Genomic DNA, 25,065 nt, shown 5'->3' with positions numbered 1-25,065 from the left:
TCAGCCTGTCGACTGATGTCAGAAGGTATCCTTCGTGACAGTATCTTCCCCAACATTCCCTTTCTCTTAAGCCAATTTATATTATTTTCTATCTTTTAGGTGGAGCTTGAGTGACTCCAGTCATGCGTATCTTGGTTGTGATTGGTAGAAATTACCTCGCTTGCGTTTAAAGGTACAGGCTCCGAGAAATTCAGAGGATGTGCTCAGTGAGGGGTGGTTGCCCCTTGGAGGCGGGTAGCTTTTGGGATGGAGGGGTGCTTATAATGCCTAGTCACTTAAGGCAATTACTCCACAAGGAGTAACTTTACTCCTTTAACTTAACTACTTGAACTACTTTAAGCTTTAACTACAGCATATCTAAAACATAAGGAGGATGTTACTATGTAAAAAGCAGATGAAACCAGTCCTTAACTCTTACTGCTTATTGTGCGTGAGCAGACTGGCATGAGTTTTAGCTATACTGGCAAATATCAAAGCACACCTGTGTAGTCCCAAAGCTGGGAGAAAAGCAAGGAAACCTTGAAGAAAATAGGGAGGCCTGTAGCTTGTGTAGTCTTTTAGCTGAGAAAATAAGGAAGGAGAGAGACAGGTAGCCTTGAGCTAGCAGAAGCAAGGAAGAGAAGGGATAAAAGGGAAAAAACAAGAAGGAGAAAACCAGCTCCAGACTGGCCTGTAGTAACCTTTTGCTCATTAAGGGTCATTAACACATTAGAAATCACACCTGTCAAAATGATAATCCTTGCTAATGTGGGATTCGGTGTGTGTCCCCCTCCTCCTGTACCCCCCCCCCCCCCCCCCCCCCCCCCCCCCGGTGTTCCTCTGTAATGCGCAAGCTCAGTAGAGAAAAGTTAGGTGAGCTGTAATAACCAATCAAAAGGAGCCAAAGAGAGAGTTTTCACAAGTTTCCTGTGTATGAATGACGGTGATTCGAGTCAGAGGTGTGCTTGCTTTGCGAAAGATAGCCAAGTACCTGACTCTGCAGAGTTCTGTAATTAATTATGTAATTAAAAGACCTTGGTGTGCATTCCGACTCTGGGTGCTTATTGGCGCGGTGCACTGGGCACGAACTCGCGGACAACATCTGTACTCAGTGTGATGCCTACAGACAATCCTTTACTGTTGGGACCTGCATATTTTTCTGTGCCTTCAACACAAACCCTTTGGTACAACTAGTTCCCTACGTAGCTGCCAGTTCACCACTCTGTTGCACTTCTGAAGAGGAAAAGCTATTTCCCTCTAACGTAGGAGCACATACTCTAAATGCAAGCTTCACTCAGCTGGTCATTTACTGCAGGACAAGATTTGAAAACTGTTGTGGAGATTCTGTTGGGTTTTCTGCTTACAGAAAAATTAAGTGCCAAATCGCCCTCTACTCCGCTTTGTAGTGCTGCATTTAATGGAGATTCAAAGAATTTCATTTGCTCCTCCGTTTATGGACAACGAGCTGAAGGAACAGGTACAGCACATTAGCCTGGAATGCCTTCCCTCCCAACCAAAGTAAACTGGAGCTGTAACTAACACAAGCAGAAACAAGGCTTCCACGTTTTCAGCTGAATAAAGTTCCAACAAAATCATCCTCTGGGATTTGAAGCTTACTTCAAATTACATGCCAACAGCTCTTTTCCCTGAAAGGTCTTGCCCAGTTCTTACGTCATAGTAAAGTGTATACCTATAAAATTTACAGTTAACGTCTTCTCTTAGTTTGTCCAATTTTTGCATTATCGCTCAGCTGTGTGCTCATTTATAAGCTGATGCATGTATACAAGCTGCTGCTCAAGTCCTACGTCTTGTTTGCAATTCTTCGTTTCCTTGTTGCCAGCATATTGTAAAGCGGATCCCTGCTGCTACTCGCTCTAGAAGAAAAGGAATCATCGGTTTGGTTACCAAATACCCGCTTCTGGAAACCAGAAGTGTTTTGGTCTCTCTTCCCTTCGAATGACTCCACACCTCTCATCAGATAATGGATTGCTGACCTAGAATCAGAGAACATCCCAAGGTGGAAAGGGCTCACAATAATGAGCGAGTCCAACTCCTGGCTCCACACAGGACCACCCCAAAAGCAGAGCCTATGTCTGAGAGCATTGTTCAAACACTTCTGGACCCCCGTCAGGCTCGGTGCCACGACCACTGCCCTGGGCAGCTGTCCCAGTGCCCGAGCGCCCTCTCAGGGCAGCACCTGAGGCGCACGGGGCTCGGCGGGGCGGCCCGGGAGGGGAGGAGGACGGCGGGGCGAAGCGGCCGCTCCCTCAGAGCCGTCTCCCCGCCGCCTCGCCCGCACGTCGGGGCTTTTTCGTGTCGGGGCTTTTTCGTGTCGCGCCCTCGGGCTCTCGCCGCGGGCGACATGCCGCTCCCCAGCGCGGACAGCTTGCGCGCGGGGCCTGCCCGCGGCGGCGGCGGGAGGGAAACCCCAACCGCAAAGCCCTCCCGGCAGGGAGAGCTCGGGGTGAGGGCCGGTCCGGCACCGACAGTAAAGACACGCCGGAGGAAACGCTCTGCTTTTAGCCGTGAGCACCGCGGCCAGGTTGAAAAGGCGTCACGCTGGAGCTCCGAGTTGGGCGGCGTTCCGAGGCCGTTGTGGCAGTTGTGGAGACGGCCTCGGCTGAGGTGGCGGCTGCTGTCGCTGCTGTCCCCTCTGTCCCCGCTGTTGCCGCTGTTCCCGGCGCCTGGAGACCCCCGGCAGCCCCCTGTGACAGGACCTGTGGCCCCGGGGAGCAGGTCCTGTGGCCCCCTGTGCCCGCCGCCTCGTCGGCCATCCCGGCAGCAATCCTGCCAGCACAGAATAGCTCACCGGCTTTACGTGCGTTTCAGGGTAAAGTGACGATTAACTTCTATTTCCTGGCTTGGGTGCTGCTTTATTCTTTAACGGAGCTTCAGGTTTAAAGGTTAAACTCAGTTCTGTCAAGGTTAAACTCAGTTTCGTGAATGGCATCTTGGACAAAATCTTAAGCTGTGATTGACTCTCTGCTTAACAGAGGCCAAACGTGTACCTACTGAGAAGCAGGTCATAGGTGATAAGCCCTCACAAATTAACTTGCTATCACAAAGTGACGCCCAGAAAAAGTGTATTCAAAAGCTAGGCTCATTATAGAATCACAACCAAGCCATCATGACTGGTGCAGTAGACAGTGAGGTAGAGGGTGAGCCCTGGAAAGACAGAAGTAAAGTAGCAGCGAAATGCAGGTACCTTTGTGCACACGAAGCAGAAAAGCGCAGGCAGTAAAGTAATAGTGCTCCATTACTAGCGTGAGCAACAATTATATATAAATCGCAACCATTATCTATTAGATAATAGGTAATAATTAATAGATAATTGCAAAGCTCCAAAAATGCAATAAATAACTGATTCCCCTCAGAGAATGTCATTTGCATTTTTATATTAAAAAGACTCCAGAGTTGTAATGGATTAAAATCCTACGAAAGTGAAAGAAATGGCATCAGCCACTAGTTCTGCAGAAGCTAAAAGTAATACTGATAGAGTTTTGATGGAAATTTTTCCTTTGTGTGTTTAGTTTGGGGATTCCTTTTAAATCATTCATACCAGCAAGTTAGTTCTTCAAGGCCGTTTCTTTGAGATTAAGTGACAGGACTTCTACTACTCTTTTCTTCTTGGAATGCTTCTTGGTATTCTTACGTCAGCCAGAACATTTGTCTCTGTCGCAGATGAGAACAATGACCATAGTTAACAAGCCCAAATCTTCAAAGTCTAAAAAGCCATCTTCAAGGCGGTCTGGCAAATCCAAGAAACCGAGTACTAAAAAACTGATGTCACGCACCGCAAACTGGGGCCGGATACCACCTGCAGAAGATTCAAGCCAAGTTTCTGTGGCCCAAGGATGTGGAGGTGCTATTTATTGTAGATCCTCTGAAAAATCTAAGCCTTTTGCCCAAAGAGATCTAAGTAAGTGTGCGCTTTATCCTGCCTCCGTTTTCTTCAAAACAAAAGTAGAAAGTGGTAGTTCTTGCTTGTTGCACTGATAGAGAACGGGACTACTGTGAATAAAGACTTCCAAAGCGATTCTCCTAAGGCAACTGAAGTGACTGACGTTACAGAAATTAATTTTGATATATTTACAGTCGACAGAGAAATGTGGGGAGCATTTTGTAATGCACTGATTCATCCATATCTTTTCTGTTTTGCAAAGAAAAGTGTTTGATTGTTGCTATTCACAGGTTCCATTATTCACAGGTTTTTGAATGTTAAGATTGCTCAGGAAAAGATCTGATATTTGTAGGGGTACCGTCATTCCTAGTTATTTGTTTTTACATTGTCCTTGCATTTATTACCATATAATTTCAAGTCTAAGTTTGTGGTTGAAGTTATAATAAGGAAAAAAGCATATAATAAGGAAGAAATTAAAATGGTTGACTAAACTTTTTTTTCCCAAAACATTGTGTTGACCAGCCAATTTGAAGATGGCGGTATTAAAGGTGTCTGCAATAAGTTTTTCTGTTTTGGATTGTAGCTAGTTCCTCTAGGTGCTCCCGCAGAATAGTATTTTTACTATGCCTATATATACTTTATATATTCACTATACCTATATATACTTAATACCTTTCTTAGAAACAAACAAACAAAATTTCTTTTTAAATATAACTTTCTTGCAGTTGTTAATGATGGAATTGCTCCGCCACAAAGGATTCTTTTTCCACCTGAGAAGATACGTATGGATTGGCAAGAAACACAAAGTGTTGGAGTTGGCCTGTACAATCTTGGCAACACGTGTTTTCTTAATGCTACTCTACAGTGTTTGACCTACACCCCCCCACTTGCCAATTACATGCTTTCTCTTGAGCACAGCCAGTCATGTGAGTACTTTCTAACAGTATTTTAAATCTGTTGGATAGCTGTGAAGGTGAAAGAACAGCAGTGATTCTGTGAGACAAACTTACTTGTCTGATTTTACCTGTAGACGCTGGCTTTGAGCATTGTATTAGCAGTGGGCTCGGAATAGCATATGGAGTGCGTTTAATGCACCATGTGTTTTTTTTGTTTGTTTGTTTGTTTGTTTTTTTAAAAGGATCTTTTCTTGCTTCATGGGAATAATGAAGTGCATTGGACAGTAATGCATTTAATGAACATTTGGCATTTGGGCTATTTGGGCTTCCTGCTGCTAGAAAGGCAATAAAATTTAGGATGTTGGCATCATAGGTCTTTAGTCTGCACAGCCGAGGTTCCATAATGCACTACAATAAATGGTCTGTTCGTTGTTGAACCAATTAAAAAAAAAAAAAACCAAAAAAAACCTAGAAAGCAATATGAGCTGTTATGAACACGACTAGATTTTTTTGTGGGACTGTATTAAAATCTAGACTGATTTTGTCCTAAATAAAATGTTGTACTATAAAGTAAATGTTGTACTAAACCTGTATGCTTTTTAGGCTGGTATCTTTGTATCGATACCTAGAAATTTAACTGTTTTCTTCCTGTATATAGAAATCGTTTCAGTTAAGAATCCTGTTGAAAAAAGGAGGGCAGAAGTACTATTACATACATTACTGTAATTTTTCCTTTCTCCCAAAGGACTCGTAGCTCTGTATCATGAAGCTCACCTGACAGCACTGTGCTGAAAATAACCCACGTTCTCTTAATGCTGTATCATCAAGGTCAAATATTCTTTCCTCATACATTTTGCAACCTGTGGAGTTCACATTCCTGTCAGCCTTTACAAACGTGACTTTGCAGTAGTCTTTTAGATTTCTCATCACAAAATGCACTTGAATACAGGCTTAATGGATATTTTTATTCTATAAAGTTGTGTGAAATGAAATGTTAGGAGACTGTTGGGACAAGGAGAGTGGATATTGTATCTATAGTTTAAATGTTACTTATATGTTTGTTTGTAGTTATGTCTGTTTCGCTAGACTGGGATGCTTTCTTCTTTCACTCTTCAGGTCGTGAACAAGATTTTTGCATGATGTGCACGATGGAGACTCACATTAACCAGGCCCTGCGTTGCACTGTTGATGCCATCGAGCCTACGCGTGTTATCAATAATCTCAGTCGTAAGTGGCTTCAGATGTGTTTCTTTTTCAGCATCTTGTAATCTTCAAATAATTATTTGATGTGTATAAATGGTTTTAACACTGTAAAGAAGAGAGATTTTAGAAACAGGAGAATTACTTCATTTTTAAATGAGGTGAATACTATCATCTTCTTATTTAGGAATAGGACAACATTTCCGTTTTGGCAGTCAAGAAGACGCACACGAGTTCTTGCGCTATACTGTTGATGCTATGCAGGAAGCGTGCTTGAATGGAAGCACCAAGTAAGCATAAACAAATTCACTTTTATACATTCTCTAGCACCTTTTAGGCCTTTATTTACTATCAAAACTGAAAGTCTAGGTCATCCTTGGTTTTCATAAAACTCTTTGAAGAGTTAACTGTGTGCCTTAAATCTTCTGAGGTCTGATTATAATTTATTTCCAGATTGGACAGATCTTCTCAAGCTACCACCATCATTCATCAAATATTTGGAGGATTTCTAAGATCAAGAGGTACTTTTAAAAATATTCCTGTCCTTAGAACTGATCTGTGTCTTTTGTCGGTAGTAAAGCAGTCTGTAGTTTGTCTGAAGTAGTATCTATCGACAACTTGAATGTGGACAGTTAGTCTCCTTCACGTGTTGTTAAGCATTTATATTTTGCTTCCAGTGAAGTGCTTGAATTGCAAAGCAGTTTCGGATACGTATGAGGCATTTCTTGATATCACTTTGGATGTAAAGGTAGGAGGTTTTGTAAATATAATTCATGATGTTTAAGTACATGTATAACTTTCTAAATTAAACTTGTTTAACTTAAAAAACCAAACCACGTACAATGTTAAAATATAAGAGCTTGGTGGTGGTTAGAAAGTGGATTGGACTTTGTCCTTCTGTGGAACCCCTGTAAATAGTCTCCACGTCTGCATTGGGTTTAAGGGGAAAGAATTTTATTGCTGCGCAAAGTATAATACTGTCACACTTCTTTGTTGTTCTACCTCAATATACGTCTAATTGTTAGACTGTTGGATTTGTTGCCAGTATTGATGACAAAGCACACTATAGATGCTGTCTGCGTTACTGGAAAATGATTTGTTTCAAAGTAGAATGACTTCCAGGTGAGGTAAACGCTGAGCATGCTCTTTCTGCCTCCTTCTTGACAGTGCTCATAGTAGATCGCTTAAGTATGTGTTAGTCAGGTTCTCTTATAAACTCCTAGTGCGTCTCTGGAATTTTGAATTTACAGTGACTTTACGCTCTTCTCTCTCGCTCCTCTAGGCGGTTTCATCTGTTACCAGAGCTCTAGAACTATTTGTGAAACCTGAAGAGCTGGATGGAGAGAATTGCTATAAATGTAGCGAGTAAGATTATTACTAATTATGTCTTAATACTAGATATTAGTTTTATATATTACATGACTTAGAGCGTAAGTTATCCTTTAACTTCATTTAGAAATAAGGAGACGCAGCATTGTTGTTGTTGTTGTTGCTTCATTTTCTAGTAGTGGTGAGCTGAAGCAAGGAGCTATGGAGAATGATTTGGAGTGGAAGGCAGCAGCAGGTTCCTACAGGTCCTAGCGTTCACTGTGAAACAAAGTTAGATTGAGTGTCAGGGAATGTGAGCTGGCTCTGTGGTAATGAATGTTAGCAGCCTGTGCTGGCTCACTAAACAGCGTCTTGCACAGCTCTTGAACTGTGAAACCTGTCGATGTGGACTAATGTCCGAAATGAGCTCCCTTAAGCCTAACCCGTGCACAGGGAAAGCCTGTTGAGTTCAGGCGCTCTCTGTGCTGATCAATATGTAAGATGTTTCTACGTATGTGAGAAACAATTGAACATTTGCATAAGATGGTTTGGCAAAACAAGCTGTTAGTCAAACATCCCCTCAGAAAAGCACAGAGTGCCCGGCTCAGTTCTGTAGAATTCATGCCTGACCCCTCTAAATGAAAAATGCAGTATCCACTTCTTGTTGTTGGATACTAAGGAAATTAGGGTGTCGAATCAAGAGCGTCCAATAGGTTATTAAAGCAATTTAATCCCAGGTTCGTCTTGGCCTGCGGATCCTAGAAAGCAACATGCAGCGTATTCAGGATTCTCATAAGTGATGTCTGAGGAAGAGAAAGAACTGTAATAGCACCTCACATCTGAATTGCATGGTCCTTCCTTAATGTGCTCTTTGAGGTGTGATCGGTTCAGTCACACTTAAAGCCAGAATTTTCCGTCTTTTTGTGAGTTTAAAAGGAAAGGCCTTGCACATGTACAGTACTTTTTCCATTGCTGATAACTGTTATTAGTCTTACATATAACTCATTTTTACTATTTTTTGTTTATATTTTATAACTCCCTGGTAATACGCTTTCGTGAGAGATTCCTGTTCCCGCTATGCTCTGAGTTGTTGGTAAAACTTACCTTCTTCTCTGTATTAACAAACGTGACATGCAGTGCATGGGTTTATGAAAAGAAAAAACCAAACATATGATGCAAGTAAATATCATTCAAATAGCATAAGCATGCATGAGACATTAAAACGAGTTTGTTTTGGGGGCAAAAAAGATGATGCTTTCAAACACTTGTCTCTGCTTGTTTTTAAGGTGTAAAAAGATGGTTCCTGCATCCAAGAGATTTACCATACACCGTTCTTCCAACGTTCTCACAATATCACTGAAAAGATTTGCAGATTTCACAGGTGGAAAGATCAACAAGGTATATTTCCCGCTGTAATGCAACTTTGTCATCATGTAATGGGACATCCCCCAAAGCTGAAAGTTGTTAATATTTTCAGACAATAATTGTAGACTAACGACTATGGCTTATTCTTTCTCTTAATATCAGTAAAGTTCCTGCTTGACAAGAAGCATATACTTTCCTCTGAGAAGGCTAATTCATCAGAAAACAGTTGTCTGCAACTTCTAGTATTAAACGTTGCTTATGGGAAGACTTATTTTTAGTGAATCAAGAGATATATTCATATAATTCCAGTCTCTGTTTTTTGGAAGTGTTTTTCTCTGGCTAGTCCGCGAAGTACTCTGATATAATTTTTCTATCTTCTTGGTCTCTCTTTAGGAAGTAAAATATCCTGAGTATTTGGACCTCCGAGCCTACATGTCTCAATCAAGTGGAGAACCACTCCTCTATGCCTTATATGCGGTGCTGGTGCATCATGGTATCAACTGTCGCTCAGGACACTATGTATGCTACATAAAGGTAGAAGTCAACATCATTTCTAACAGGGTAAAGGTTGTGCTGGCAAACCAGTTCAAGTGTTACTAGTAGTACTGTTTCTAGGGAAAAAGATTTCATTATATGTTTATTTGACACGTGTGTATTTTATTGCTATCTGTGATTTCATTTGGAAAACATGCAATTCATCTAAAGATATCGTTGTCTTTATTTGCAGGCTGGTAATGGACTTTGGTATCAGATGAATGATGCAAAAGTAGTCCGTACTGACATTAAAAGAGTTCTTGGTCAGCAAGCTTACTTACTTTTTTATATCAGGTAATAACAAGTATTCAAATGTGTTCAGAAGAGATTTACTCTCCTGTTATTGATACTTTTCTTTTTGCAAGTGTTTTTCTTTCTCTCCCAGGAAAAGATGATTATTTCTCTAATTCAGTTCTGTCTAACCTGAAATTCTCTGTCATTTATTATCTTTTGTTGCTTGGCCTTAAACTGCAGCACTTGTGTAAATTGCTGTATATGTGTTATCTGTAGCTGGCTAATTTAGAGAAGGAGAGAAATGAAGGCCATCTGTGGTGTAAGAATGAATTATTGCTCTGAAAGTGATAGTCATAGTAGGAAGACTGTTACCTACTTTTCAGTTTGTAGTCTTGGCTAAGTCTTCTGTAGAGAAGGCTTCCATATCGTATGAACTGTTCCTATAAAATTATAGGATGGGATTTAATCCAAGAGTAGGCCGAAAGAAAAACTAAACTGAGATCACTGCTCTTTTCTGAAGGCGCTATGATTTGACGCTCGGAGAACGTGCTTTTTACTTAGCAGCACCGTCTTATCCCTGTTCATTCCCCCCTGGTCAGCGGGGGGCTAACAGTAAGCAGGCTGGATTTCTGGGACCACGACTTCCTCCTCATATGATTAAGGTAATTTAGGGAAGCGGGAGGGCAGATAATGGCACCAAACGGACAGTGGGTTTGGGGTTTGGTGTGGGGTTTTTTGTTTGGTTTTTGGCATCTTTGTTTTGTTTTCCTTCCCACGCTGCAGCTGTCTTCACAGCCCTCATGCTACAGCCAGAGTCATTCAAACAGTGGTTACTGCTGAATTGCGCAGCCATGCGACTCCATTGTTTATACCTCCTAGACAGCTTTGTAAAGCACAGAGAGCTACGCTCTTTGACAATTTAAGTAGAGTGTACTAATCCTCGAATCATTTAAAAGAGGACTTGTTTTTCCTATCGACGTCACTTTAGCTAAGACAGGGAAACCAAATTGTCTTATTCCTGAGCACCAGAACAATTATTCCAGGCTTTTTGGGGTATGTTTAAAGGGGAAACTAAATATATTTGGGAATAGCTTTAGGCAATGTTAAGTTGTTTGGATGGTTTTCAAAAATGATGTTAATTTGATATCAATATGCAGTAAACCAAAAGCAGGAATTAAATACACTTATGGGACTTGCATTTATCTTTTAAGGGCAGTGTTTTTTGCTTTTTAGGTGTTAAGACCATTTGTAGAAATACTTAGTAGGAGAATGACATGTTTAAAAATGTTAAATGGAGTGTTTCCATTAACCCGTCTTGCAATTTCTTCTTTTTAAATACAGAATTCAAGTCGTTTAAATGGAAATGGATCCATAAAAGAGGATGCAAATACCACTGGTGTCACCCTAAAAAGGCCATCTTCAGCACCACCAATGGCCTGTGTTCAAGAACAGGCGATTACCAGGCCTTCAATTACTGATACGTCAAAAAACCAGAAGATCACCATCAGTATTCACAATAAATTGCCTGCTCGTCAGACTGTGTCACAGCCTGACTGTCTTAGCAGTGCTGTGGAGGATGAAGATCTCTACAAGGCTGTTCCTTCATCCACAATCACAAATTCGGTAAAGCAAATGAAGCAAATACAAATACAAAAAAAAAAAAAAAAGTTTCTGCTGAAATTTTTGTGGAGCCAAAGGTGAATGGAAATCCTAAACTCAGCTCTGATAACACAGTCCCTTACGGTGCAGAATCTTCAGGAAAATCTGAGGAGGAGTCAAAGGGCTTATTTAAAAGGAATTGCAATGCAATGTGGAATTTTGGTTGGAAAGGTAGTCCGTACATTGCAGAATTCCCATTCTTCCTGTCAGAATGCTGATGAAGGAAGATCCCAGCATGAGCTGCCAAACACTGATTCACTGAATGGTGCTATTAGTTTAGTTCATGAATCTAAAGAAAACGGACTGAAACTTGATGATTCCACTTGCCAAGTTGAACCTGTTAAACCTTGTGAGATGTTCTTTTCTAAAACAAACGGATTGCTTGAAACATAGTAGTTTGCTCCATCGAGAATTTCTCACCCACGATGTATTCGGGAGTGTTTATCATGTTCCTAATTCAGGCGAAATGCTGAGAAAACACAGCACAAATTTGATCGTAACCCTTTGTGATACTATGCCATTAGAATTTGCAGAGCTGAGCTGACATTAGAACTTGTCAGCTTAAGCTGAGCTGAGATAAAAATTCTTAAGTTTCATAAAGTAGATTTTGGGAGGTGAGTTGGCGTTATCTTTGAAGTGTAGATAATGCATACAACACAAAGCGATCTTGCTTAGCATTTAATGTAGAAATTCTGAGAAGACTAGTCCTCAGCACAAATGGTATTTTTTCTGTCTGCTGACTTGTGCGTTTTAGTTGCAGATGCCTGGAGCTATGCCTCCAGTCCCTCGAGAAGTCATCATGGAATCCCTCACGGCCAGCCAGCTGAACAGCTTGTCAGAGGAAATAAGGTAAAATGAGCACAGTCTGATTAAGACAAGATTTTATGGAAGTTCATTGCGGTTTTATCTGTCTACTAATACTATTTAATGGAAGGATTTAAATCAGTAGAATTCCGTACTGTATGGCCAGTGTTGCGAACAGAACTAATGATCGACACTGTGCATAGCACTCTGATGCAGGCTGGTGCCTCGCGGAGAACTTGTGTTTCTTCATAGAATGTTTTTCCGTTTTTCTCCATTATCTGGAGAAACATTGGCTGTTCCCCCGTCGCCCCCACCCCTTTTTTCTCAGAGCAGCAGGTGGAGGGAGACGGAAACGTGTTTTTATTTTGTGCAGTGTCCCGGGACCTCCGAAATCTACTGAGAATGATGAATACCTTGAACAGTACCAATGTGATGACCGTGGAGACAAGGAGAAACCAAGAAGATCAAAAGAACATGAACTGATTTCAGAAGAAAATGTTTTCTACATCAAAGAGTCTTCTGAGACTGGTGAGAAATTGCGGCAAACTTCCCCTCTAAAGTCTGACAGTGAATGTAGTTCTAAAAACCTTTCCTCCTTAGCTGTTACAGATAGATGCCAAGATACAAAGGACGAGACTAAAAAATCTGACAAAGAGCGTTACCAGAGAAAGAGGGAACATTCTCCTACTGAAGAGAAGGAGAGTCAAAAAGATGGTCATTCCATCAAGAGAAGGTGCTCTCGGAGTGTGGAAGTTGTTAAGCAAAAGCGTCACAAGCAGGAGTATTGGGAGGGAAGCAGGTACAGATCTTCCCATAGTGAAAGGAACAGCCCTGATAATGGCAGAAGACCAGTAAAATATTCAAAGTACAGATCTCGAAGCAGAGGAAGATCAGAACAAGATAGCGCTAGATATTACCATTCCAAAGGGGAAAGAAGTTGGAGCAGAGAAAGATACTATCAAGATGAACCACGGAAATGGGAAAAATGTAGCTATTACAAGGATTACTATTCACCTCATGCAGCAGGAGACAGTAGAGAGAGAAAGTTCTCTCACGGTGATAAAGACTTTGACAAATTGACTCAGACTTACTCCAGCAGGTCACATAAGCGTTATCATTACAAAAGCAGATGGCCTCACGGTTCCCTCTTGAGAGAGGAAGATGTACATCACTTTAGCACACCCAGAGCAGACTCACATCGTTGCTCAGTAGCTCAGCAACATTCTGGAAAACATTCGCGTGAGAGACATGCACTTCCACCTGTGTCAGCTCATTTGGAGAACTGTCGCCAGAAAAAGGCAAAAGAAGGAAACAGAAAAAGACAATATACTCGTGCAGAAGGTAGTGAAAGTGAAATAGAAAGGCAACGCAGAAAGGTAGAAAAGGAGGTTTTAGGTGGTGAAAACATGAAAAAATATAAGAAGTTCTAGAAGAAAAAGAAGTCTGAAGATAAACAGGGAGAGAAGGATTCCAAGTAAGCAGGGATTCCAGCCTAATCAGCATTTTTTTTCCTAATTCTTTTCTGGGTGCTTCTCATGTTTTGTTTTTTTTTTCATAGTTTCTGAGTTATTTAGATAGCATAATCTGGCTGGGGATCATGACTGGGGATCATTAGGTTGATCAGTGAAGACAGGAAAGGTATTGCTGAATTGTGTCAGAGCACTAGCTTTGGACCACGTAGTTCGAATCACATCTGCACACCATTCTGGATTAGGTTAAAATTTTTTTTTTTTTTTACTTGCACATATTCCAGAGCTAACCATTGTTAATGATCTGTGTACCAACCAGGACCTATGGTCCTTCAATCTGAGGGCTTAAGTTTGCTGCATCTAAAGGAAGTTACATGTGCACAAAGTACCACAAAATAGCTGACATGCGGCAAATCATCGCCTGTGGTAAAATAAATAAAGTTTCCTGTATGCAACAAGTGCCACATCTTTTTTTCTCTTTTTAACTTGCATGTTTCTTTCAGACTTTATGATTTGTATTTCTCTGCGCTCCACTTTGACAATGCCAATCGCAAGCGTAACAAAAAGAAGAAAAAGGAGAAACATCAGGAAAGTGAAAGGCTTCTTGGAACACTTAGATCCTCGTTTCCAGAAGAAAACCCGGGAGAAGAAGGAAGAATCCCATCCTCCAGATGGCTCTTTATGAGAGCAATGCAGAAGTGAGGGCAGTAAACAACCTCACAAGGAAGGGAAGCCTTCCAGTGCAGGTGAAAGGAAGAAACATCGCATCCAGCGAGTATATTAAAGGTAAGCGGCTGCAGCATGTTTATGGGATTCCTTTTAGATTAATCTAGAGATTATCTAAAACAGTCTTTAAATGCTTGATGACTGAACAGTCTGCTGGATATTAAAATATGTTTTGAAAAATATGTTTCAAATGTTGTTTTTTCAGCTGTGTGGGGAGAACAAATACAGTGGCTATGAATATTTTGGCTATTATTCAGAACAGCATGTGGAGGGATATGTAAACTATGTAATATGTAAAAATATGTACTATGTAAAAATCCTGCTTTTTTTCTCCTTTTTGTTTTTTTTTTTGTCTTTTTCTTTTTTTCCCTGCTATTATAGGTTTAAGAATATAGAGGAATGCGCTGATGGAAGCCATGTAAAGAGTCTCCAAATTTGCATTGGGTTTAAGCGGAAAGAATTTTATGTCTGCACAAATTATGATACTGTCAAAACTTCTTTGTTGTTCTACCTCAATATACATCTAATTGTTAGACTGCTGGATTTGTTGCCAGTATTGATGACAAAGCACACTATAGATGCTGTCTGCGTTACTGGAAAATGATTTGTTTCAAAGTAAAATGACTTCCAGGTGAGGTAAACGCTGAGCATGCTCTTTCTGCCTCCTTCTTGACAGTGCTCATAGTAGATCGCTTAAGTATGTATTAGTCAGGTTCTCTTATAAACTCCTAGTGCGTCTCTGGAATTTTGAATTTACAGTGACTTTACGCTCTTCTCTCTCGCTCCTCTAGGCGGTTTCATCTGTTACCAGAGCTCTAGAACTATTTGTGAAACCTGAAGAGCTGGATGGAGAGAATTGCTACAAATGTAGCGAGTGAGATTATTAACTAATTATGCCTTAATGCTAGATATTAGTTTTATGTATTGCATGACTTAGAGCATAAGTTATCTTTTAACTTCATTTAGAAATAAGGAGACGCAGCTTCGTTGTTGTTGTTGTTGCTTCATTTTGTTTAAACAACTGGTGCACGGAAATAATCCCAAACTTGAAAACGTTACATCTGTTTTGGAAATCTAAGAAGAGTGGCTATTAGCTGATATTGGACTTTTCTCGTAGCATTGTCTGCACCATGGCTTGTCAAGCTTCCTAGGCGTGTAGCTGCATGCTGAAATATTCATATTGGCAGAAGTGAAAAGACATGCCCAGTAAGTAGTGGTGAGCTGAAGCAAGGAGCTGTGGAGAATGATTTGGAGTGGAAGGCAGCAGCAGGTTGCTGCAGGTCCTAGCGTTCACTGTGAAACAAAGTTAGATTGAGTGTCAGGGAATGTGAGCTGGCTCTGTGGTAATGAATGTTAGCAGCCTGTGCTGGCTCACTAAACAGCGTCTTGCACAGCTCTTGAACTGTGAAACCTGTCGATGTGGACTAATGTCCGAAATGAGCTCCCTTAAGCCTAACCCGTGCACAGGGAAAGCCTGTTGAGTTCAGGCGCTCTCTGTGCTGATCAATATGTAAGATGTTTCTACGTATGTGAGAAACAATTGAACATTTGCATAAGATGGTTTGGCAAAACAAGTTGTTAGTCAAACATCCCCTCAGAAAAGCACAGAGTGCCCGGCTCAGTTCTGTAGGATTCATGCCTGACCCCTCTAAATGAAAAATGCAGTATCCACTTCTTGTTGTTGGATACTAAGGAAATTAGGGTGTCGAATCAAGAGCGTCCAATAGGTTATTAAAGCAATTTAATCCCAGGTTCGTCTTGGCCTGCGGATCCTAGAAAGCAACATGCAGCGTATTCAGGATTCTCATAAGTGATGTCTGAGGAAGAGAAAGAACTGTAATAGCACCTCACATCTGAATTGCATGGTCCTTCCTTAACGTGCTCTTTGAGGTGTGATCGGTTCAGTCACACTTAAAGCCAGAATTTTCTGTCTTTTTGTGAGCTTAAAAGGAAAGGCCTTGCACATGTACGGTACTTTTTCCATTGCTGATAACTGTTATTAGTCTTATATATAACTCATTTTTACTATTTTTTGTTTATATTTTATAACTCCCTGGTAATATGCTTTCGTGAGAGATTCCTGTTCCCGCTGTGCTCTGAGTTGTTGGTAAAACTTACCTTCTTCTCTGTATTAACAAACGTGACATGCAGTGCATGGGTTTATGAAAAGAAAAAACCAAACACATGATGCAAGTAAATATCATTCAAATAGCATAAGCATGCGTGAGACATTAAAAGGAGTTTGTTTTGGGGGCGAAAAAGAAGATGCTTTCAAACACTTGTCTCTGCTTGTTTTTAAGGTGTAAAAAGATGGTTCCTGCATCCAAGAGATTTACCATACACCGTTCTTCCAACGTTCTCACAATATCACTGAAAAGATTTGCAGATTTCACAGGTGGAAAGATCAACAAGGTATATTAAGAATATACCTTAAGAATATAGAGAAATGGTCTGCTTTTATTTTCATTTTCTCTTTTTTTCATTTTTCTCTTAATATCAGTAAAGTTCCTGCTTGACAAGAAGCATATACTTTCCTCTGAGAAGGCTAATTCATCAGGAAACAGTTGTCTGCAACTTCTAGTATTAAACATTGCTTATGGGAAGACTTATTTTTAGTGAATCAAGAAATATATTCATATAATTCCAGTCTCTGTTTTTTGGAAGTGTTTTTCTCTGGCTAGTCCGCGAAGTACTCTGATATAATTTTTCTATCTTCTTGGTCTCTCTTTAGGAGGTAAAATATCCTGAGTATTTGGACCTCCGAGCCTACATGTCTCAGTCAAGTGGAGAACCACTCCTCTACGCCTTATATGCGGTGCTGGTGCATCATGGAATCAGCTGTCGCACAGGACACTATGTATGCTACATGAAGGTAGAAGTCAACATCATTTCTAACAGGGTAAAAGGTTGTGCTGGCAAACCAGTTCAAGTGTTACTAGTAGTACTGTTTCTAGGCAAAAAGATTTTCTGAAATAACCCCAAACTTGAAAATGGGATCTTGTATAAAATCTTAAGCTGTGATTGACTCTCTGCTTAAGAGAGGCCAAACGTGTACCTACTGAGAAGCTAGGTGATAAGTGTTTTTGTACACTTATAAGTGGTCATTTTGTAAAGAGACTGCTGAAAAATCTGAACAGTGCTGCTGCAGAACTCTGAATGGGGGGCTAGCAACTGTCTTAACTGATCTGGAATCTTGAGTTTACTTTTCAGTGGACAGGAAGAGAGTCTCTCAAGGCAAACAGAGAGAGAAATAACACCCGATACTCATGTCAACATAAATTTATGCTCAGAGTGTAGGTGTAGGAACAGCGTCGGTATGTATATGGAACATCGGGAGAGGAAACTATATCGGTATTTACAGCTTTTCTACTTCCTTGTCAGAGAGACGTTGTCTCCAAATTAGAAATTGATGTATTTTGAATAAGGGCTGGTGGATCGGATTTATTCTTACTAGTGTTAATATTTGCTCTTGATTAGTACTTAATATCTGGTAACGCATCAATCAATCGTCAAAAATAAACTTAAAAATGTGTAAGGCTTATCTCGTTGGTCGATACAAAGACCAAGGTCTTTTCTCTTTTCTCTTTTTTTTTTTTTCCCCAGTATTGTTTTTCTGTTTTCCTTCTCACTGCAGTCTTGATTTTGTTTCTTGTCCCTTAAGTATGTTTTCAATGTATTGTTGAAACATTTTCCCTTTCAATGCAAAAAAAGGAGCTGTCACTGGTGTCTGCAAGTTGAAGACTGGAGCTTATCTGAAAATCACTGAGCCCAAGAGCTGTCACCTTAGTCTTCCAATAGGACAAGGATGTCTTCGTTTCTCAGTTAAATGCATTTTTCAGGTTTGTGTATTATTTTCTCAGGAATGGAAAGTGTGCGCACAATTTGCCAGTTGTGGGACTAGGAGTTCTCTTATTTCCTGTGCTTTGTTTAACCTGTCTTAAGTTTAATGGATAGCAATCAAGGTGTACTAGAAATCTGAAAACACTTTATGCTTTGTTCTCTCAGTCATTTTGGTATAACAAACTAGCTTATGGTTTAAACCCTCCATTAGGTTAGCATTTTCCCTAAACGTAACAAGTCCCTGTGTGCTACAGGAAGACAGTAACAAAAAATTAAGTATAGATATTCATCCTGCCATTATTCAGCTTCTGCCTATGGACAGACAATTACACTTATTTAAAGCGGTATCCTCTTGAAACCTAATCAGCATGTTAGAAAGCACTTAGTTATCGGCTTTTGTCCTGGAGGGCTGAGGTTTGTTTTGTTTTGTTTTACATTCAGCATTTCCTTTTCTAGCTTCCATTCCCCTGTTGTTTTGCATGAGGAAAACATGCAGCTTTACAAAGTAGAACGGAAAGAGATGCTTTTCAGTCTAACTTTTCAGTTTTTTGTAGGAGTTTTAAATGTGGTAGGTGCAAAACAGCATAAGTACTGCTGCCAAAGTTATATTCAAACAAGTATTTCTTGGAGAAGCAGAAGAAGCCCAGGGAGAAATAAATTTACAAACATGCTCTTCATGCTCTCCTTTCCCAAGATTTCTCTGAGATATATCCCATAGTCTGTGGGTTTTGAGGTATGTGGTTCCCAGGAGTGAAAAGGAGGGCCAAACAGCTCTCCTCTCGGATCTCCACGTGCCAGGGCTTTAGTGTACTGCCACTTATGGCTCCGCTTTTCACCTGGAAAAAGCGACCTCATGCTGTAAACTGAGGAGCCCTGCAATTGTTCTACTTGGGTTTTTTTTGTTTTTTTTTTTTTTTCCCCTGCTCGTATAGGCTTAGAAATGTGCTGATGAAACAATAAAAAAGCCAGCTTGGTACATCTCCTTACAAAAAAATAAGTACAAACTTGAGCTCCTGATCGGCTTCATGCTGAACTCTGTGCTGTTCTTGTCGTAATCTTGGTCTCTCAGTAGATAATATGGTTTAATTACGAATAGAATCATGTGATGAAGAAGATCTCACACTGCAACAAATTCAGCATCTCAAATGAAATTTTACATTTTCCGTGATTTTCTTTCTGAGCAGAAGTGTGTAGTATTAAATATATATATATATATATCTGTGATGAAGCCACGGTCGCAGTTACTCAGATATCTTAATAAGCACTTGCAGGAAGATAAATTGCTGCATCTTTTAGCATTATTTAATTGTAGGGTTAGAGACATGTTGATTCAACAGTGCTGTAAAGTTTCTAAGAGGTCACTTTGAAAAATACCAGCTAAATTACTGGCAAGACTGCACCCGTTCTTAAAAACAAACAACCCCCCCAAATCATCTGTTTTCCTCTTACAGGTAACTGAAGTAATCCCCGAAGAAGACAGTTCACTATCCAAAGGCAAGTTTTATTTTTAAACATTTTCTACATTTTATACCTAGCCACAACTTAACAACCAGTTAACGGTCGGTGACAATCCTGTTCAGTGTTGAAAATGTCATTCTGGCATAGGAAACAAAGGACTTCATCTTCTTGCTTTACAGCTGAATGTCTTCTACATAATGTTTGGAGAAGTGAAATCTTGCTAGAGGTTTTCAAAAATTCTGCCCCGGTTTGGATGATGAAGTAAATTGCCATAGTCAGTAGATTCTGGCACTGACAAGTTCCTTCAAGCTAAAGAGGGAGTGCGATTGTTGCAAAGCATGACTGTGTTTTGAGACAGGGACGACCACAAGTTTTAATCTTAAAATACGACATGGAGGGGAGGCTGGTTGTTCACACATTCTTGCAAACATTAATACAATCTGTCCCATTATCAAGAACAAAATTAGGGACTGAACGGAGGTCTTTCAAATACCAGTGTTGCAAAAATAGACTTTTTATGCTACTAATGTCAAAAGAATCCTGATTGTACTAAACTGTGTCTCTTCTAGCTGATAAATCAGGAATAGCACAGAAGAAAATGCGTCTGCTCTAATGCTCTTTGGGCTTCGGTGAATTCTCTGGCCAGCAGATGGCGAACTCGCTTATTCTAAACCAGTCAAAAGTATAGGGAGAAAGTAAATGTCTTGCACACATTACACAAGTCCAGGGCATTGGGATCACTGGGCTACATGAGTGAAAGAGATGTACCCCAACAGTACCCCACTTAGATACGCTGCTTGCAACATAAGCAGGATGGGAGGGCTGTGCAAAGCAATTTTGGTAAATTGAGGAATTCATGTATTTCATCAAGCCTAAAGATACTAATTAGTTTCATGTGGGGGAAGGTCAGTCTTTCAAAGAAAAGAAAAAACATCTCTTAAGCAGGATTTTCTGAATGGTGGAATCTAATCTGAAAAAAGGCCACTTCAGCAGGTTATTTATTTATTTATTTATTTCTTACTGTATTGAACCTCTCAAGTAAGCTAGGAGCAGACTAGGAACAACTGAGGACTTGTTAGAGTGTGCCTTTTCACCTGGACTCATGTTACTTTGAATAAATTAACAAGGATAGCTAGTGATAATTTGTGATTTAAGGAAATTCCAGATACGTGAGAGAAAGAGCAGCGTTAAAGCAGTTAAATTCCTGCTCTCTCTAATAAGTGCTCTCTCTAGCCAGTTTCTGAACGCTTCTGTTCTGTGGCTAGGATTTGGTCAGCTTGACCACAAGATCACTAGTAAAACAAGGATGCCGTCCAGTCAAACCTTCAAATGAATGTAACTTACCTAAGATCTACCGTTTGCTATCAAAGCAGGTAGCTTTGTCCTAATATTCTGTACAGTTGACCAATTTTAGCACGGAACTGAAATGCAGTCAGTTTAATGGGAGGGCTTTGGAAGCTGCCTTCAACAGTCCGTTCAGCCCTGTAGTTAGAGAGCAGATCAAGCCGTGTGCAGGGTTGTGACTTCTCTCTTTAGAAAGAAAACCACTGAGCCAGACAGTTCCATGTTGAGTATCACAACAGGGAATGACATTTCTTCCCTTTGTCTTTCAGATGCAGAGCTTACTGATGGAAGCCTTCAATACTCAGACTAAACCTACCATCAAAACAGACGACCTTTTTACCATCCAAACCAACCATTTTTCCATCAAACCCAACACCTTGGGTTTTGAAATGAAACTGGTAAGCCACAAGTCTTTATTGAATCTATTTTGCAGTGAAAGGGTTTTCTCTGTAACCTGATCATTTAAACTGTTGTGCTTAAAAGAAGGTCACTTGCAAGAGCGGTTATAATCCATGCTATAAAATCGAATCATAATAAAATCAATCAAAAATATAATAAAATAATAATAATAATAATAATAATAATAATAATAATAATAATAATAATAATAATAATAATAATAAAATAATAAATATAATAATAATAAAATCGAATCAAAATAAAATCGAAGCTGGGCGATCACCAACCGCATGAAGTTCAATAAGAGCAGGTGCCGGGTCCTGCACCTGGGACGGGGAAATCCTGGCTGCACGTACAGACTGGGCGATGAGACGCTGGGGAGCAGCCTAGAAGAGAGGGATCTGGGGGTCGTGGTAGACAGCAAGTTGAATATGAGCCAGCAGTGTGCCCTGGCGGCCAGGAGGGCCAACCGTGTCCTGGGGTGCATCAGGCACGGCATCGCTAGTAGGTCAAGGGAGGTGATTGTCCCGCTCTACTCTGCGCTGGTGCGGCCTCACCTCGAGTACTGTGTGCAGTTCTGGGCACCACAGTATAAAAAGGACATGAAACTTGTTGGAGAGTGTACAGAGGAGGGCTACGAAGATGGTGAAAGGCCTGGAGGGGAAGACGTACGAGGAACGGCTGAGGTCACTGGGCCTGTTCAGCCTGGAGAAGAGGAGGCTGAGGGGAGACCTCATCACAGTCTACAACTTCCTCGTAAGGGGGTGTCGAGAGGCAGGAGACCTTTTCTCCATTAACACCAGTGACAGGACCCGCGGGAACGGGGTTAAGCTGAGGCAGGGGAAATTTAGGCTCGACATCAGGAGGGGGTTCTTCACAGAGAGGGTGGTTGCACACTGGAACAGGCTCCCCAGGGAAGTGGTCACTGCACCGAGCCTGTCTGAATTTAAGAAGAGATTGGACTGTGCACTTAGTCACATGGTCTGAACTTTTGGGTAGACCTGTGCGGTATCAAGAGTTGGACTTGATGATCCTTAAGGGTCCCTTCCAACTCAGGATATTCTATGATTCTATGATTCTATGATCATCCTCTAGAAAGAAAAAAAAAGGAGCAATTATCTTGCATGTACTCTTGATAAAGGAGGAGCTACACAATGGTATATAGTTTCACACTTTGTTTTTGAGAATGTCCAGGCTTAAGTAACAGCTCTTGATGATAAATGAAAAGATTAATACGCAGTGGATTTACACAGAACATTACGTTTTTAACAATGATCGATACAGAGTATTTGTCATGCAAATCACCTGTGTACACCAAGGAATACTTATTTCAATATATATCTGTACAGTATTTACATTTTATATTTAAACTCTAACTCGAAACATTTTCCAAGAAAATACAGAAATGAAACTGGTAAGCCACAAGTCTTAATCTGCAGCATTTGGTCTACAACAGACCTGGCTTTTCCAGCAAGCGTATCTACATAGATATGTAACAAATCTTAAAAGTAGGCATTGTTTTTATATATGAAGCATTATAAATGCTGCTTGGTTTATAAAGCTTCGGTTTTGTACCCGTTTAAAACTGTTCAAAATGTCAAGTGATTTAGAGCTTACTTTGTCAGAATATTTTAAAATTTAAGTCAGTCCAGGGGAGTTTAACTATTATATACAGTTCTCTCCCTAGATTGCACTGGCAACGGGGCAGCAATTTAATGCTAGAAATAATATACTTCCTGCTACGATCTCCTCAGTTACATGTTACTCTAAATAATTATTTCTGCAGGGTATAAGAACTTCAAATACAGCAAACGAACTCTCAAGGCGTTTCCTTTGTGCTTACAGGTAGACACCGTCGCCTGGCTGGATAAACAGATTTTCTTGAAGGTGTTATTTCAGCATATAAGAATTGATTAAAAAAAAAAAAAAAAAAGTGCTTCATGGCTTATTGGTTTTGTAATCTCACAGTTCTCCAGGAACACTTGATTTGCTGCATTTCACCATTACACTCGTCAGTAGCACTGATTCTGGTTTATCACTATTTGCATTACAAATCTCCTTGTCCAAAGCCTAAACTGATGTATGCACTGCTTGAAAACAAAACGTGGTTGCAGAGCAGAAGACTCAAGTCATTAGGTTAGCAGCTGCGTAACCATACTGCTTTCCAAACATAAGATGTAGAGCTTATTGAGTTTCTATGAAGAGTTTAAACGGCTCCCATTAAGCAAAGATGTCCCCACACTGCTACTTCCTCTTAAGCAAGGATTCTACCTCCTTTGGCTGAGGCTTGCTCCCTTACATTCGAACATTCATCCAAGTAGCCTGCAATTCCACATTCGTGGGGGAAAGTCTATAGAATAGAAAAGGTTCCTCCAGTCTCTTCCTCTCAGCCTTTTTTTGAAGCATGCAATAAAGCAAAACATTCACAGGCTGACCTTCCATGCAAAACAAGGCAACTTAGTAAGACAGGAACCGCAAAACTGATTGCTCTTTAAAGTTAAAATGAGATTTGAAATAGATCAAGTTAGCAAGTGGTGTTAAGTCTGTAAGTAAGTCTGTTTTTGCCAGTGCAGCACAGTTCCCTATCATGTAGCCAGAGCTGCTTCTGTAGCTCCAAGAAGCAAAACTGCTTTGACAAAATACTGTGTCATGAAAGCATTCGTTGGTGCGGTAGGCACAGCTCAGGTTCAACAACTGAAAGACCATCAGAGTGGGACTGCAGAAAGATCTTTCAGAAGTTCCAAAAAGACATGTGGGGGTGGGAGTTTAGTTGTGTTAGATAACACAATCTTAGATAAAGATTTTGGTCTTAACGTAAAAGTAAGGGCGTCTACCGATTTCTTCAACTCCAACAACTGAAGCACAAGTCTGAAAAATCGCCTTTAAGAATGCAATGAAAATATTTAACTCTTCTGTATGTTCATAGTTTGTTGTCAAGCAAAGGAATGAATGCTGATGCCTTAACTATCTAGGGCTGTAGCTTACAGAAAGACTACACCTTCCTGTTTTTTTCCCTTTAAAAACGTTAAATCCATGTGAAATTATTTGGGGATGTTTTCACATGCAAAGCCTAATGCAACTCGTGCCTAATGCAAGCCCTGTCATCTTCTTCCTTTAGTAGTGTCGCATTAAGGGGTGTAGCCGATTGACCGTTACGGGTGCGGTCGGCTTCAGGGTACTGAACTATCACGGCCACGGATCCACCAACAACGCAGCACGCCCTCGCTCTAGTCGCGTTCAAGGAGAACTGTCACGGCCAGGAACAATGCAATTAAGTGCAGTTTATTACGGCAACAGATACACAGGTCCTTTGGATTGCCAGTGATAAATTCACTGTCTGCAAAAGCAAGCTAGCATGCATGAAATGCACAGGTACACGGCCTAGGTATTAAGATGTTAAAAAGCATAAAGACGCTAGAGATTTCTAAGTTTCCGTGGAGACGCCTGGTATAACCAAGCGTTCAGATCTTACCTCGCAGCATCCCAGTGGGCGGGGGGGGGAGGGGTGAGAGGCTCAGCCTGTCGACTGATGTCAGAAGGTATTCTTCGTGACAGTATCTTCCCCAGCATTCCCTTTCTCTTAAGCCAATTTATATTATTTTCTATCTTTTAGGTGGAGCTTGAGTGACTCCAGTCATGCGTATCTTGGTTGTGATTGGTAGAAATTACCTCGCTTGCGTTTAAAGGTACAGGCTCCGAGAAATTCAGAGGATGTGCTCAGTGAGGGGTGGTTGCCCCTTGGAGGCAGGTAGCTTTTGGGATGGAGGGGTGCTTATAATGCCTAGTCACTTAAGGCAATTACTCCACAAGGAGTAACTTTACTCCTTTAACTTAACTACTTGAACTACTTTAAGCTTTAACTACAGCATATCTAAAACATAAGGAGGATGTTACTATGTAAAAAGCAGATGAAACCAGTCCTTAACTCTTACTGCTTATTGTGCGTGAG

At 40.6% G+C, this 25,065-nt stretch overlaps 1 protein-coding gene and 1 long non-coding RNA gene across 4 annotated transcripts; both read left to right on the top strand.

The window, feature by feature from the left end:
• Positions 1-1,849: 1,849 nt before the first annotated feature.
• Positions 1,850-14,949, top strand: LOC136791076 (ubiquitin carboxyl-terminal hydrolase 42-like). 3 transcript variants are annotated; one of them, XR_010832320.1, is made up of 18 exons: positions 1,850-2,809; positions 3,637-3,898; positions 4,606-4,806; positions 5,893-6,003; positions 6,164-6,266; positions 6,430-6,497; positions 6,654-6,724; positions 7,259-7,341; positions 8,571-8,682; positions 9,043-9,183; positions 9,377-9,477; positions 9,938-10,079; positions 10,759-11,040; positions 11,831-11,925; positions 12,254-12,408; positions 13,853-14,135; positions 14,457-14,706; positions 14,867-14,949. XR_010832320.1 is itself a non-coding variant. In XM_066999366.1 (17 exons), exons 1-16 carry the CDS (start codon positions 2,069-2,071, stop codon positions 13,308-13,310), a joined length of 3,498 nt encoding a protein of 1,165 aa, XP_066855467.1. In that variant the 5' UTR covers positions 1,861-2,068; the 3' UTR covers positions 13,311-13,354; positions 13,853-13,995. The 3 variants fall into 3 exon arrangements, 2 of the variants coding, with proteins under 2 accessions (XP_066855467.1, XP_066855466.1); XM_066999366.1 differs by lacking the exons at positions 14,457-14,706; positions 14,867-14,949 and adding an exon at positions 12,481-13,354 and having other exon boundaries at positions 1,861-2,809; positions 13,853-13,995; XM_066999365.1 differs by lacking the exons at positions 14,457-14,706; positions 14,867-14,949 and having other exon boundaries at positions 1,861-2,809; positions 12,254-13,354; positions 13,853-13,995.
• Positions 14,950-14,958: 9 nt separating this feature from the next.
• LOC136791096 (uncharacterized) lies at positions 14,959-24,223 on the top strand. The gene is made up of 6 exons (XR_010832338.1): positions 14,959-15,281; positions 16,376-16,487; positions 16,807-17,914; positions 19,367-19,409; positions 20,987-21,115; positions 22,962-24,223. It is a non-coding gene; the product is annotated as an uncharacterized lncRNA (long non-coding RNA).
• Positions 24,224-25,065: the final 842 nt, after the last annotated feature.

This window comes from Anser cygnoides, chromosome 6, assembly GCF_040182565.1.
Source record: "Anser cygnoides isolate HZ-2024a breed goose chromosome 6, Taihu_goose_T2T_genome, whole genome shotgun sequence".
In the NCBI taxonomy this organism is placed as follows: domain Eukaryota; kingdom Metazoa; phylum Chordata; class Aves; order Anseriformes; family Anatidae; genus Anser; species Anser cygnoides.
This window is presented reverse-complemented; position numbering and strand designations above follow the sequence as displayed.